This window comes from Tachysurus vachellii, chromosome 25 (genome assembly GCF_030014155.1).
Source record: "Tachysurus vachellii isolate PV-2020 chromosome 25, HZAU_Pvac_v1, whole genome shotgun sequence".
Classification (NCBI taxonomy): Eukaryota; Metazoa; Chordata; class Actinopteri; order Siluriformes; family Bagridae; genus Tachysurus; species Tachysurus vachellii.
Genome location: NC_083484.1, coordinates 16,274,078 through 16,289,077, shown reverse-complemented (window position 1 = coordinate 16,289,077; position 15,000 = coordinate 16,274,078). Strand labels below are relative to the sequence as shown.

General features: G+C 40.4%; 2 protein-coding genes across 7 annotated transcripts in view; one reads left to right on the top strand and one right to left on the bottom strand.

The window, feature by feature from the left end:
- rgl2 (ral guanine nucleotide dissociation stimulator-like 2) overlaps nucleotides 1-10,793 on the bottom strand; it is a 26,355-nt gene extending 15,562 nt beyond the window's left edge. The window contains exons 1-3 of one of the 3 annotated variants that reach the window (XM_060862263.1): nucleotides 10,592-10,793; nucleotides 9,627-9,784; nucleotides 49-96 (exon numbers count right to left, since the gene is read on the bottom strand). In XM_060862263.1, the coding sequence (XP_060718246.1) occupies nucleotides 49-96; nucleotides 9,627-9,773 (195 nt within the window). In that variant the 5' untranslated portion in view covers nucleotides 9,774-9,784; nucleotides 10,592-10,793. Of the gene's footprint in view, nucleotides 1-48; nucleotides 97-2,708; nucleotides 2,921-9,626; nucleotides 9,785-10,591 lie in introns of those variants that run through there. The other 2 variants (XM_060862262.1, XM_060862265.1) reach the window with 2 other exon arrangements.
- Nucleotides 10,794-14,076: 3,283 nt separating this feature from the next.
- phf1 (PHD finger protein 1) overlaps nucleotides 14,077-15,000 on the top strand; it is a 15,132-nt gene continuing 14,208 nt past the window's right edge. Inside the window, exons 1-2 of one of the 4 annotated variants that reach the window (XM_060862103.1) lie at nucleotides 14,078-14,615; nucleotides 14,831-15,000. The exon at nucleotides 14,831-15,000 is cut by the window's right edge and continues 438 nt beyond it. Coding sequence is in view for 1 of the 4 variants with exons in the window: in XM_060862099.1 (XP_060718082.1) it covers nucleotides 14,569-14,615 (47 nt within the window). In the remaining 3 variants the exon portion in view is untranslated. The other 3 variants (XM_060862099.1, XM_060862102.1, XM_060862100.1) reach the window with 3 other exon arrangements.

Genomic DNA, 15,000 nt, shown 5'->3' with positions numbered 1-15,000 from the left:
GTCTGAGTTATGAAAGAAATTGAGTTTGAGCTGCTTGTGTGGACTCACCAGGTCCAGTGGGCAGTACCAAGTGGTTTTCATGGGGGAGGCTTCAACCTGAGGAACACAGCAGAGACATGATTAAAAACCTTTCTGGTAAATTCACATGACATTTATTCATACACTAATACAAAACAATGTACTGAGAGGGAACTGTGTGTGTGCGTGTGTGTGTGTGTGTGTGTGTGTGTAAAAATGTGAAAAAGTAACACTCATTATGGATAAAATCTACAGAGGATTGTGTTTTTCACATGAGCAGAAAAACACGTCCGCTTTTCCGTTTGCTTTAATAATAGTGGGCGGAGCCAATGTAAATTTAAAGTACAATATTACTTTAAACACACAGTGTGATTCGTCTTATATTTAACAGACACACTCTTGTGTAGACTTTTATTTTACATTTGTATTCTGTTTGAACGGATTTTTTTTTTATTTCTGGACAGGAAGCTGCACTTAACAGGTTTCTATTAATATTTATATATATATATTAATATAACGTGCTTGTTCTGACACGTTACGGTTTCTATAGCGACAGGTCGTTCACAGGGACTTGTTCGGCAGACACGGTGTAGAAATGTTATGAGAGAGAATAAAGAGAAGCCTCCACCTTGTGTGTGTGGAGTTTGCATGTTCTCCCCGTGCCTCGGGGGTTTCCTCCGGGTACTCCGGTTTCCTCCCCCGGTCCAAAGACATGCATCTCTGGAAAATTGTCCGAAGTGTGTGATTGTGTGAGTGAATGAGAGTGTGTGTGTGTGTGCCCTGCGATGGGTTGGCACTCCGTCCAGGGTGTATCCTGCCTTGATGCCCGATGACGCCTGAGATAGACACAGGCTCCCCGTGACCCGAGGTAGTTCAGATAAGCGGTAGGAAATGAGTGAGTGAGTGACAGAGAGCTGCTATAACGTAAGTGACAACAGGATGTGACTCATTTATTCTCAGGTGTCGTTCATTAAAGTAATTCTACTTCACCACACAACCCCATCACTTAGCACAGTGTTTTATTTATGTCTTATATATATATATATATATATAGACAGGTACAGTAGGTAATTAAACACCTGCGGCAAGATTCAGTTTCACAAAAAAATACCACAAAAACACCTAAAACTGCACACACAAGTGATCCTGTTTATTTGGCTTTTTTTGACGAATCAGCATATAATCAAAGCAAAGTGTAAAATTTCACTTAAGGCATTTAAAAATCCTGTCGCCGCAAACCAGCTGAGCTTTTAATCCCACACGTTTACACCACAACACAGATCTAACAAAGCGATAAACACAACCTAAAGCCCCGCGCATTCAGACCGGGACAAAGCGCCGCTTTCATTCACAATTCCTTTCACTCAAAAATGAGTACAATGGAAACCTTTTTTTCTGTGTTTAACACTGAGCCTCTTACATACTGTAGAGTGGAAGAAAATGTCAGTGTAAATGTGTTGAAGGAAAACAAAAAAGAATCGGAAAGAAAAAGTGCAGAACTATAGAAATGTGCTCATGTTTTATTCCATGCGTATATCGAATGGCTTCAGGCACCAGACAGGATTTTCCACCATGAAATATTCATGAGATGCAAAGCATGACATCACATGGTTCACACTTGTCTATGTAGAATGTTACAATCTAAAACATTTCCCAAGAAGAACCCATATTAACCCCCAAACATGAGAACCTTTAATTGTCAATCGAACTTTTATGTAACTCCTAACAAGACCTTTTTTCTTGTAGTGTTTTCTGTATAAGAAAATATTCCATGTGGAACTTTTATTTTGGAAGAGATGCTCCTTTAATTATCCCACTAACGTTCAAAGAACCTTTTTTTTTTTTTTTATAAAAGTGTAAAGCCCAAGTACAGTATCAAGAGAGTGAAGCTAAATAATAACGGATTCCCTTTTTTCTAAGAACCTTTGAAGGTCTCTTTCCTTCTCCATGTATTCGCTCATTATGTATTTGGAACAAACTCCAATATAATTGCTTATTATTTCTTCTTCAGACCTGCAGCCTGTAGGTATTTAAAATGTACCCGTCTATGTGGTACTTGGGTTCTTCAGATGATCTTTAAGTGTTCGCCGATTGAATAATTTAGAGTTCTAGCTTCCTAACTCCGTCTGACATGGAAACAGTGGAAACGGTTCTAGGTTTCAACGAATGAACCCTAATCCAAAACAAGACGGAGAACCTTTATGGGTTCTAGATTCGAGAGAACTTTAAAGTAATAACGTGTGGGGTTTAAACCGGATCAGGTCTTAGGGTGTAGAGAAGCCGTTGGAGCATCTGGTGCGTCTGTCTTTAGGAGTAAACGACCCAGAACGTTAAAAGTGAAACTCTATGGCAATTCAATTCTGAAAAGTTGCGCTATGATGTATAATAATGTAATAATCCATTACGCAATCATCATGCAAATTAGGTCGAGGTCCAAAGTGCAAAGTGAAGCTGATAAAGTTCTATCGCATGCAGAAGAACGTTACAGTGAAATACGACGTAATCAAACAGCACAAACTTTTCACACAGTCGTCACAGCGCTGTACGATCGAAGCTGTGCATGAATGAAAGCAGGAGGAAGAAAGATGATTAATCTGAAACATGCACATGCTGCTTGACACGCACCGTAAAGTTCTGCCCTTGGCTGCGCTTCGTTTCTTATAGACACAAAAACTGGAGCTCTAACTTACAGAACAAGCCCAGACTGGTGAAGATCTGCCAACTTCCTGGAAATCCTGAGCAGCCTGTGACAAAAACAACACTGCCTCCTCCTGAGCCTTACATCAGATGAATACTCTGAGCTTATGCTTTTTATCTTGACTTTTCTCTCTGCTGGGAGTTCATTGTCTCTGTTTTCTTTTTTTCACTCACACCCACACACACACACACACACACCCACACAAACACACACAGGCTGTAACGTGGAGCTGTACAAACACACCTGAGCTTGTAGCTAAGACAACCCCCTAGGATCATGTCATGAGGACACACCCATCACACACACACACACACACCCATAACACACACACACAGCCTAAAGCAACCGGAATACAGTATCAACCACAAAAAATCTCTCTGTCTCACACTCCGTCACACACACACACACACACAAAGCACCTAAAGATACGGGGCTTTCGGTCTCTCTCTCTCTCTCTCTCTCTCTCTGTCTGAAATACACAGACACACACACAGACACACACACACACACGCACACACACACACACACACACACCTAAAGCTACAGGGCTCTCGGTCTCTCTCTCTCTTCCTCTCTCTCTCTCTCTCTCTGTCTGAAATACACAGACACACACATACACACACACAGACACACACATGGTCTCCTGACTTCACAGTGGATAAACCTGTCCGTCCAGGGCAGACGGCACACAAAAGGTGGATTATGTTTTTGAAGACATTTATGTTCTGCACCTTTTCTTCACGCTAATGTTCTCCCTGAAATAGAGGGACGTGCGCGCCGATCGTCTGCTTTTAAACTAAATCCTCTGATGATTTACCTGCTCACAGCGTCGCCTCTGGCTTGCACAACGTGAAAGAAAAGCCTGTTAAGCGGCACGTATTGACACAGCAGTCATCTGTGTGTGGCTTTAATTTGCACGGACGGCGACGGTGTCTCTGTAAGCTCGGTGTTGATAGCACACGTGTAGGGTCACACAGACGTGAATGCTTCAGGTGGAGCCGTGCAATGAACATTATTTACATCAAATAACAAAGAGATAAAGAAGAACACAGGAAGTACGGGGTTATTTTGTTTTATTCTTCCTTAAAAGGTTAACTTTGTGGTAAAGAACTTTATTTTCTTTATTCTCCGTCCTGAACGCTCTCGTTGTGGCAAACATGACATTGTAGCTTTATACTTATCTTTTTTAATCGAATCTGGTTAATAAAATAGTTTTAGACAAATACTGTGTCAATAAAATAGCTGAAATAAATGGTGATATGTTTGTGGTGATAATTTGTACAAATAAATGTGAGTCTTTTTAATATTCTCACGGCTTCTTGTAAAAAAAAAAAAGTTAAAGCTTCTAGCTTCCAAAAAAGATTCTACTTTAAACAATCTCTGACAGGAAATCATTTCACGTAGAGTTATCATAAATAATGCTTAAAGCTAATTGATTTGGCTAGTTAGCATTTAGCCATAAAACCGGCTGTTAAATCTTTTCTGTAATAATATTGTCTATATCCTAGTGATAGCTAACGGCTAAGGCTAACGATTACTGCTAAATACCAAATAACCTTCTACACAAGGCTTTTAAAGATATTTTCACCAAAATAAAGTTTGCAAACTGCTACTTTTTTAGGTTTTTGACAACTTTATTTAAACCTTGTTTTCAGGTAAAGCTAGCAAATGATTAGCAATATAGCTAGCACCTACTGTAGCTAGTAAGGCTTTTGTTATTAATAAGTGCCAGAATAGCAACGAAAGCCAGATAAATATGAGAAATATCAACATTCATCAAAAATACAGCGCTTAAAACCTTCTGAAGTAAAAAATAACACGAACGAATCTGAAGAAAAAAACTCCTCGGTTAGAGGATGAATTTTTCGCCATTTCGTATCTCGACGGCACTGGAGAGAAAAACCTGTAGAATTATCGAGCTCCTCAAATATCACAAGATATCTGAATTAAAATCCATCAAGAACGTAGATAAGATGTGAGCAGGTATGGACGTTCGTCGCGAGGGATGAAACCTACACCTCTGAGTTGGTGTCTAGGGCCTGCTACACTTCTCTTAAGCCTCATGTACTGTACCTCACCATGACAACCTTTTATTAAACACAAGCAGGATTAAGAGGCAGGCTTTGAGGTTTTAATCCAGTAGCCTGCAAAATCTATCTTCATCCAAAGTGACCTACATGTGAGGAAGAATAAAATATGAACACTAATAGAAGGGAAAGTGCTTCGTCACCTAGCTGGACATTTTGTTATGTTTGCTTTTAGAAAACTCAACCCCATGTTGATCCTCTCATACATTCATTCATTCATCTTCTACCGCTTATCCGAACTACCTCGGGTCACGGGGAGCCTGTGCCTATCTCAGGCGTCATCGGGCATCAAGGCAGGATACACCCTGGATGGAGTGCCAACCGATCACAGGGCACACACACACACTCTCATTCACTCACGCAATCACACACTACGGACAATTTTACAGAGATGCCAATCAACCTACCATGCATGTCTTTGGACCGGGGGAGGAAACCGGAGTACCCGGAGGAAACCCCCGAGGCACGGGGAGAACATGCAAACTCCACACACACAAGGCGGAGGCGGGAATCGAACCCCCAACCCTGGAGGTGTGAGGCCTAACCACTAAGCCACTGTGACCCCCCGCTGATCCTTTTTATTATAGAGTGAAGAACCGCTAAGTAGCTGATGCTAACTGAGCTCACAGTGAACATCCAGTTAACATTTCAGTCTTTTATCAACACAAGTCTGCTTGCTACTTTCATATCCTGATTTTATAACTTTCTTTATTGTTTTTTCACTTCTTTTCATTTTGGACAGTTTATTTTCTCATTCATCAAAATCCATTGACACAGAATGGAATCGGCTGCTAATCATGACGGAGGTTGTGTGTCGAGACATGGAGGACGCTTCATAAGGTACAGCGTGACTGAACCTGTAAGAGCTTTCAGAGGTGTAGTGTAGTGAAGTGTAGCGTTCGCCGTTCAATCCGACTGTAATTCCATAATAAAATACTTTCACTTTCATGCTAACTACTGAACGTAAGCTAGTTTACACAGAGGGCGCTCTCCTGAGTAAAACCCTCACGATTTGCAGTATTTTAAAAACGAGCTTCTCTTTTTCTGTAAGTAGATTTTAGGGTTGGATATTTTACTCTTCTTACAGTCTTTTTGTTTTTCTCTCTGCTTTCGTCACCTATTGTATGCTAACCGGAACAGAGGGAGACCTGGAACTACCTTTGTGTTACATCCAGTTTACACACATTCCTTTCATCTAAACACAATGGTTAAAGAGAAACAAAGCATTTTTTAAAACCTAATGTCTATCCGCACCGGTAGCATGTGTGTGATGGACAAAACCTGGTGAATCGTTTAACTGAACCAAAGAGTTAATCGATCCGAACGAATCCTTTATAACTTTACAAATGTTTCGAGTCTCTGAAAAGATTTAAAAATGTCATCTGAAGGATTTGTAGTAGCTGCTGTAGTGAAGTGATATGTTTCGGGGTTATGGACACCATGATGAATTTCATCACGAATAGGGGCGGAGCTAGAAATACTACTGAACACAGCTGTTTGTAAAGGATTTATAGGATTTATGACTCATAAAGATTTTCTTGCTGAACTGATGAACTTTTGTACGGATGTGTTTACGGTTCAACAGAACAAATATTTTTGTATAGATTTCGTATAAATTTTACGTCACAAAGGGTTTATTGTAGGAAGTAGCGCTGATGGCATATTCATTAGAATCATAATCTCTCTAATGAAAAACAAGAAGTCGCTGATGTTTGCAGGTTGAATATTTACACTGTTTATTTATTTGGGGGTTTTTTTTTAGTGAGTTTCACCTTGAATAAAACTCCCACAGTCCCTAAGCAGCCTTGTGTGTCTGCCGGCTACAGGAAGTGCATAATAAAGTGTGGACAAACACAGGAAACAGGACATGCTGTTGTGTCATGGTGCTTATTCTCTCTCTCTCTCTCTCTCTCTCTCTCACACACACACACACACTCACACACACCACTTTAACAGTGATGGTGTTTTAAACATCACAGATGGCTATTTACGGATCCTCTCTCCGTCTTTCCATGAATCAGTTCTCTTTGTCTTACTTCCTGTTTCTTGAAGTTGCTTTCCTCAGCTCTAACACTGCACTTATCCCTAGTTTTTCTACTTCGCTCAGTGAATCCGAGTAATCGAACCCGATCCAGGTTTAGCCAGTTCTTTAATATTTAATCCCAGATTTGCATTAGGAAAATGGAGTGTCCCAAGTTTGAGAAGAGGAGATGCAAAGTGGAGCCATTAGCGTGACAAAACCTCATCAAACTAGCGTCTTTACTCCAATCATTTACATCACGGTGTACCGTGACTTATGAAGTTGTCTCTGAACTGTTAAGTCAGAAATGGTCTATCTTACACAATGACCAGAGCTCTTTAATATCGTTCTGAAGAAAATAAACAGGAAGGAAAAAACCATCGAAGCGTCGAAAGTGTTGTGAAGTTGATAAAGCCCTTAATGCAAGTTTATAATCTTTGTAGATATTTTTATTAGGCTATGAAACGTTAATTAATTTATTACGTTATTATACTGGATACCTAGCTAAGTAGTTTGTTTTGTTTTTTCCTTGTAGATGCATAACCTTAATTTTTGCCAAAACCTGAGCAGGATCTGAAGGGTTTAAAAATAAAAATCCATTTCTTAATGTTATGTGATATTATAATTACAATTACAATTATCAGTAATTTTAAATGTTCATTACTAAGATTGAGTATAAAATTGAAGATTAAATATTTAATGTAGTTAAATTACAGGGCTGACTCACTAATGTAGTGTATTTTCTCGCTTCTGAGAAATTAAAGAGCAACAAATACTACAGTATAAAAAAATACACAAGTTCTAATAGAGCATGAAGCTTCCCGTCGCTCGAACCTGTTATACTGTATAAATACGACCCGGGTGTCCTCTGAGACGTGTCTGGAATAACGACCACGGAAGGACGTTTCTGAAGGTCGTCGTTTAAATCAGTAGTAATAAAAAAAAGTTCATGCAGTGCGTTTTCATCTGACATCATTTCACTTTAGCAGAATTGCTCGCTGATGGTGACACACAGGGGCGAGAACATGACGCAAGATGATCTGGATCGTCAGCGGCCTGTTTTTAGCCAGAACGGGCTCTAGACATAAGAATGACCCGAGGCTTTCTTCTAACTTACACAATCGCCCCGGCGTTTTTAATAAAGCCTGATCCGTGGTGCAGGATCTGGTTTCAGCATGTTGACTGTTCAAGTCCCTGACTGTGTCATCTAAGTGCGCTGCTTACAAAAGAGCCACTGTGTTGCACCCCGTTGCTTTAGACCCACGAGACGCCGCCGAGTCATGTGACCCGACAGGAGGGAAATGGCCCGTGGTAATCTCCCTGCACCGACTTAGTGTGACTTCTTTTTTAAGCATTAGCACCAAAGTGTTAGATGAACTCTGAGCACAGCAGTAATAATAAGACATACTGAACCAGATGCTCTGTATTGCATTTTTCTCATGTTCAGTTACATTTAAAGACAATTTAAACTTTTACTTCATTACTTATTTAGCTTAAAGCTCATTATTTAGTAATTACAATGAATTATTACAGACTACGGCCACACAAATACATTTACTCTTTACATTGATAGCATTTCATAGACGTTCAAATCCAAGTTATGACTTCATGCAGCGTTTATAACTAAGTTATATTACAAAGATATAAATCCTGCTTATAAATTGGTGCACCGAAGGTTTTTCTGTTACTCAATTACACAATTTCAAAACTGAAGCATTTTGAAGTGGATAAAAATCTAGAAAGTAAAGATCTACACTGTTAGAAATCGGATTCTTTGCGTGCCTGATTCTTCCAAACAGAACCGTATCTACTCAAAAGGTCCGAAAGACAAAAGACAAGCAGCTCCTTGTGCCATAGAACAGTTCTGAAATCAACAGTCCATGACAGACACGAGTGAATGTTCTTCGACAGGCCGCTATAGTGATGTTTATCACTTCAGAACTTTAAATGTTTCTCAAAATGGTCAGAAACCTCAGTCAGAATGGCTACATCTCGGCTAGCTAACATAGTTTTTGCTGGTTGTTTATTTTTTTCAGTTGAATAGCGACAGTGAACACAAAAGGGTTCCTCGTGTTTTTAATCAGGGGTTCTTTTAGAGATGTACTGAGTTCTAAGTGTGCACTTAAGTGAAAATCTGATATCATGTTTTGACAGAACATGATAATATAACTGAGATTATCACCATCACCAGCTTGTACCATGATATAGCTTTGTCTGTGTGGGTTATCATATCATATCATTCCATAGCTTGCTTCCTGAGAACCCAGCAGCTGGGTTACGAGCAGAATGACCGGTGCTAATCAGAGCCATACAGCCGTATTATAGACGGAGAGGAAACGAGGCAACGAACAACATGAAGAAAAGCTGACTTTGAGTAGCTACATGCTCACAACCTGAACTTCCTGTCGTGTTCTTAACGTATGGATGCTAATATGGGTTGTACATGTTGTATTCTGTATAAAGCTTTCGGCAGCACAGAGTCCGATGCGGCAAATTAAAGCTCCGCCCTCATCCTGAACACGATGGTGCTCAGCTGCGCTAATTTTCAATAAAATAAAACTAATAAGACGTACGTAGTTTCAGTAGATGGGGTCTGCGTGTTTTTTTTTTAAAGGGACACTAAAAGTTACAAACCCCTGCTTTTATTAGGGACTTGTACTAAATCTTCTAATCTGCCTGAAAACCAGAAGCACTAAGTGACAGTTGCAAGACTTTATCACTCGTTATGATGATGATGATGTCGATGACGTTGTTAAAGAACATCCTGGATGACACCCACACATCACAAACATTTCAGGCTCACCTGAGAGGAGGCGCGTTCTCTGGTGTCGGTGTCCTTCGCCAACTGCCCGGCGTCCGGAGGGAGGGGACGGTAGCCGATAAGAGGGACATCTTTTGACCCCACCTCTGGAAGATCCACCCCGGCTGTCCTCATACTCCGGTGGAGCATGGTGCTAGTGGCTGTTTATCACACAAACACACACATGTTGAGTCGGTTGGTTTAGAAGAGCTGAGCTCAGAACGTGCATGATAAGCCGACGGGACCTGACGGATCATTTGTTTAGATAATTTACATTTCCCTACGGCACACAGCGAGGTCACATTTGAATTCCTGACCCCTCCTTGTCTTTTCCTTCTCTGGTATTTTGATTACGGTGCAGATTGCGATCTTTTGGTAAGATAAGGATGCAGGGACAGAGCTCTCGCTTGTGATCGAGACAAAACTGTTAGATTTATTCTCGTGAGCTTGTGTATATCTACAGTATGACTCTCACAGACTCGAGCAGACTCGGCGCTGATAAACACTGAGAAGTAAATCGTGCAGCAACCTGTACAGTACTTTTTTTTTTAGGCATGTCTGTTATTCATATCTTCCTGTTTGCAAAAAAAAAAAAAGAAAAAAATGATGCATGACTTAGCAGCACATTGTGTATCCCATGTTACAGAAGGTCACACCCCAAACAAATGTAATGTCCTCTTTGCAAGCTCACAGAGGTTCCTGCTGACATCATTCACACGGGAAGTTAATATAAACTGTAAGTGTAAAGCTTTTATGGCGGATCAAAGCCTCAAATAGGACGTGGATTTATACAAGGACAGAAAAACCACAGAAACTGACACACGCCCTGAAATACAATCTCCTTAAAATACAGTAATGATGACGCAATAAATGGATAAATGATTGTGAATCACTACTGATCACTAGTGCAGCTTGATGCTTATAGTCCAATAGTCCAAGAAATGTATAAAAGAAAGAAAAAGAAATACCTGCTAGTGTGTGAGTGCTGAGTCCATATGATGTGTGTATGTAGTGGTGAAGTCAATGACTCTGAGCCTCCATAATCTCCCACCTCCTGATCGCCTGTCAGTGTGTTATCATGTAACTGCAGCGGAGAAGTGAACGTCGTGTTGAACAGAACACACACACACACACACACACACACACACACACACACACACACGCACATACACACGCCCTCCGGCTGCTATGGTGACAGCGCACTTCCGGTCTGTTGCAAGCTTGGCAGCCACCCGGCGTATGAAGAGCCGGACCGCGCGCTCATTCACTCAACTCTAAAAGAATCGATTCTTTGAAGCGAATCATAACATCCGAATCGATTCCCAGAAATGGCTTTCAAGAGCCGATCCAAAAGAACGATTCATAGGCAATATATTTATATGTTTTTTTTGTCAGCAGTGTCGTGTTTCACATTAGCAAGTGTGTTATAGGCTCTAAATGTTCACGGTATGATAAAATAGTCTAATTAGGTTGTTTCACTGTATTAATTGACAGCATACTGTCAATAATAAACACGAAAGGAAATAAAAGATGATACATTTCCTTGTACAAAAAAGTGTTTTTAACTCGTAACTGAATGGGAAATAAGGAGCTTTGAGAGAAATCATTTCTCTCAAAGCTCCTTTCGACTGAATCGATTCCCTCGAACAAATTCGGTTAGTGAATCGAATCCTTTAATTCCTTAGCGCAGGCGAATTGATTCCTCCGATTCAGTGTAAAGAGACTTTTAAATGAAAAGACTCGTTTGTAAAAAATGAATAAATAAATAAATAAATAATCATGCAGTTTTCTTTTTATGCAGTTTCACATTTTAGATAAATTTTTAATAACACATTTCTTATCTTTGCATTTGTGACAAACATCATTGAAAGTATTCAATCAAACAAAAACAAAAAAACGTATTAAACACATTCTTATTTCTACCTTAAAAGAGTTGATAAATAAATAACACTTTTATTTTATTGCAATTTATCTTATAAACTCAAACTTTCTGATGAGTTTCTTACCTCAGTCCAGTCTTGGAAGCAGACCTTCATAAAAAAAAAACAATTAGGTGTGTTAATGTATTATTTCACTGTAAGTAGGATTAACACTTGGTGTATAAAACCTAAAAAAAAACCTTTTAATTCTGTCACAAAAAAGTAATAACTAAATAAATCATTGAAATAAATGATGGAAACTCCAGGCTTGGTGAAAGGTTTTCTTCTGGCTCATAAACAAAACACTGTAAAGACTTAATTACAGGCTGGTTTACCAGCATTATATGAAAACCTGCACTCCCAGCCTGCTATTGTAATTCTGACATCACAACTTGTCATAAGGTGTCAGTTAGTTACCTCCCATGTCACCAGACAACTCGCCCAACGTTATGAACATGTCTTACAGCGAGCCTCAATACACCGCTGATCGCTGCTTAAAATAAAGGGTTGAACAGTACGATACAGTTTCGTATTTTCAAATAGCATAACGTATTAAATCCCTCACCTGCTTCAGAAATTTAAAAAAGCCGTCTGTAATTTTTAGAATTTTTAGAATTTCTGACCCAGAAAGTTAAAGCAAAATGTTTCCTGGTTCATTTTAATAATGGCAAGTCACACAGAGAGAGAAAGGGAAAAAAAAGGCTTGTTAATATTTTCACCATAACAGCAGTTCCGTTAATATCCAACAGAGGGCTGTAAAAATGACAAACGGCTCCTTTAAAGGATATTTTGAACAGGACAGATGTCTTGTTTAAAGAGGAAACACACCAGAGGGAAATTGGAGCCATTTATTATAATGAGTTTGTCCTCTTATTTTGGGCCTGGGGTTGAATATTGGCAGACACAGAGCCTTTGGCAGAACATAAAAAAGGCACCCCGACATTCAGTAGGTGTAAAATCAGGGGTAATCTGGAGTGCATCTATTATAGAAACAGCCTAATGGGCACATTTACACATAGTGGCACTTTGCTCTGCATTGGCATCTTAAAGGCAACCTAAAGGACACTCTAAAGGCCACAACATATTTGCTAGCATCTAGGGGCAGCTTAAAGGGCATTTTGTAACATGTTTCTACCATGAAGGGGCATCCTACAGGGCATGCCATCAAGGGCAGTCTTTTATCACATTTCTTACAAGCTTTATTGGAAGTCAACACTTTACGTTTTCTTCAATATAAGGCCACCCTAGCAGGCACTTTATGTTATTTTAGGGCATTCTCGAAGCACTGTTTTGCACCCATGAGAGCAATGCTGCCAACCTCCCCCCCCCCCCCCCAATCCATAGTGTTGACAGTATTTAAAATGAAATGATCTGTGATCTCCCAGTGCCTTCTGGGTCATTTCTGTTCCAGAATCTCATTGTTTGTTTCTCAATCAAGCACCTTAACATGGCGACGGGATTCCCCAAGATAAAATGGTGAGCGAGAAAACGGCATTAAAACGAGGCCAGCATGGTATTGAAGGTAAATATGCTTCTGTTGAGGACGTGTGGTGTTTCATGCCCTCTGGTGTGCTGTGAGAGAACTGATGCTTCTGCTACCCAGAGGCCATTTTGAACATCACAGCATGCAGATCACTGAATTACACGCTTTCAGTTATGATAAACATAGAGCTTTTTATCATAGCTTTATCATACGGTTTTTACTCCAACCACCATATGCATTAAACATCTGGCGCACCTGTGAAAAAGCACACAATTTGAATTTTATTTCGGGAATAATTACAATAAATAGAAAAATACGCATTTTTGTAAACTCTGGTGCGGAAATGTGCTGTTTAGCAAATAAATACATATACACGTTTATTTGAATAAAGATAAACAGTAAGCTAGAAATATCATATAGTATATAAACTAACAACAACAATAATAATGATAATAAAAATAACAACAATAAAATAAATAATAATAGTAATAATAATTATAACAATAATAATAATAATAACAACAACATAATATGCAAAGCTCTTGTTCTTGCTCTTCTTCTTCTTCTTAATATTATTTTAATGTTGTTGTAATAATAAATATGCTAATGTGCATTACATGACATATACATATTCAAACATATTAAGCATAATAACAATCCAGAACATTATACTAATAATAACATAAACACTTCTCTCACAAGTCCCGTGTGCTTCCCAATTAGGACAGTCCGAAACTTTGGCTAATTAGTATAGAGAGAGGGGAGGGGGGATCACACACACACACACACACACACACACACACACACACACACAGGCGTGCGCGCGGTTGAGGGACTGAAGCTCTCCTTTAAACCCACGACACGCCTCCGGTATCAACGGGTCGCTGTACAGATGTGAAGGTGTTCACACACACTCTCTCACACACACACACACACTCACACACACACACACACACACACACACTCGGGGCCGTCGCTCTCCCTCCCACTCCGTTATCGCTCTCCGTGTTTTATGTCTGCGTCACAACAAGTCGCGAGAGAGAGAGAGAGAGAGACCTGAGAGAGAGAGTGAGAAAGAGAGACAGAGAGACAGAGAGAGAGAGAGACAGAGAGAGAAAGAGAGATAGTGAGAGAGAGAGAGAGAGAGAAAGAGTGTGAGAGAGAGAGTGAGAGAGAGTGAGAGAGAGAGAGTGTGAGTGAGTGAGTGAGTGAGAGAGTGAGACAGAGAGAGAGAGAGAGAGAGAGAGAGAGAGAGGTGGAGATGATGGCGTCTCTGGCGGGCTCCACTGTCTCTGACAGGCGCGTTTAATAACAACACGGAAACATGACGAGACGGCGCTCGCGCAGGACGGCCGGCGGCGACACAGACAGACGGACCAAGCGCGCGACCACTCACTGACTGACACTGACGCGTCCAGGGGGTTTTATTATTTTTGGCGCGCGCGCGCGCGCCCGTGTGTGTGTGTGTCCATCATAAATCCATATCGCCGACAGTAATTGTGAGGCGCGGCGAAAACATCACAGCGGGAAGGTCGGACGTTTCATGTCAAGCTCGCGCGGCGGGTTCGGTGACCCCGCGCGACTTTCCAGGTTAGCTCGCGAGCCCTTTTTCCAGCAGAGCACAGCTCGCGCGATTACCTTTTTTTTTTTTTTTTTTTTGCTTAATTAATTGATTCACGGGCTCATCGTGCGTGTGTCGCGCGCATGTGTCCAGAGTTGCATGCACGGATTAGAGACAAATCCTTACATGCATTCTAAATGATTCAGTTCATAATTGACTTGATTTTTCTGTAATCTGCATGTAGATGATAATGATGCGTTATGACGGAGTCTGTGAGCGGAGTGCACTACAATAGGCTGTTGCATAAGGATGAATGCATTTGATCATGTGTGCCACTGCATAGCTGATTGCCTCAGTGCAGCTGCCTCAGTGCTGAATGATGCTGATCGTTCAAACACCGTCCTGTCGCCATGC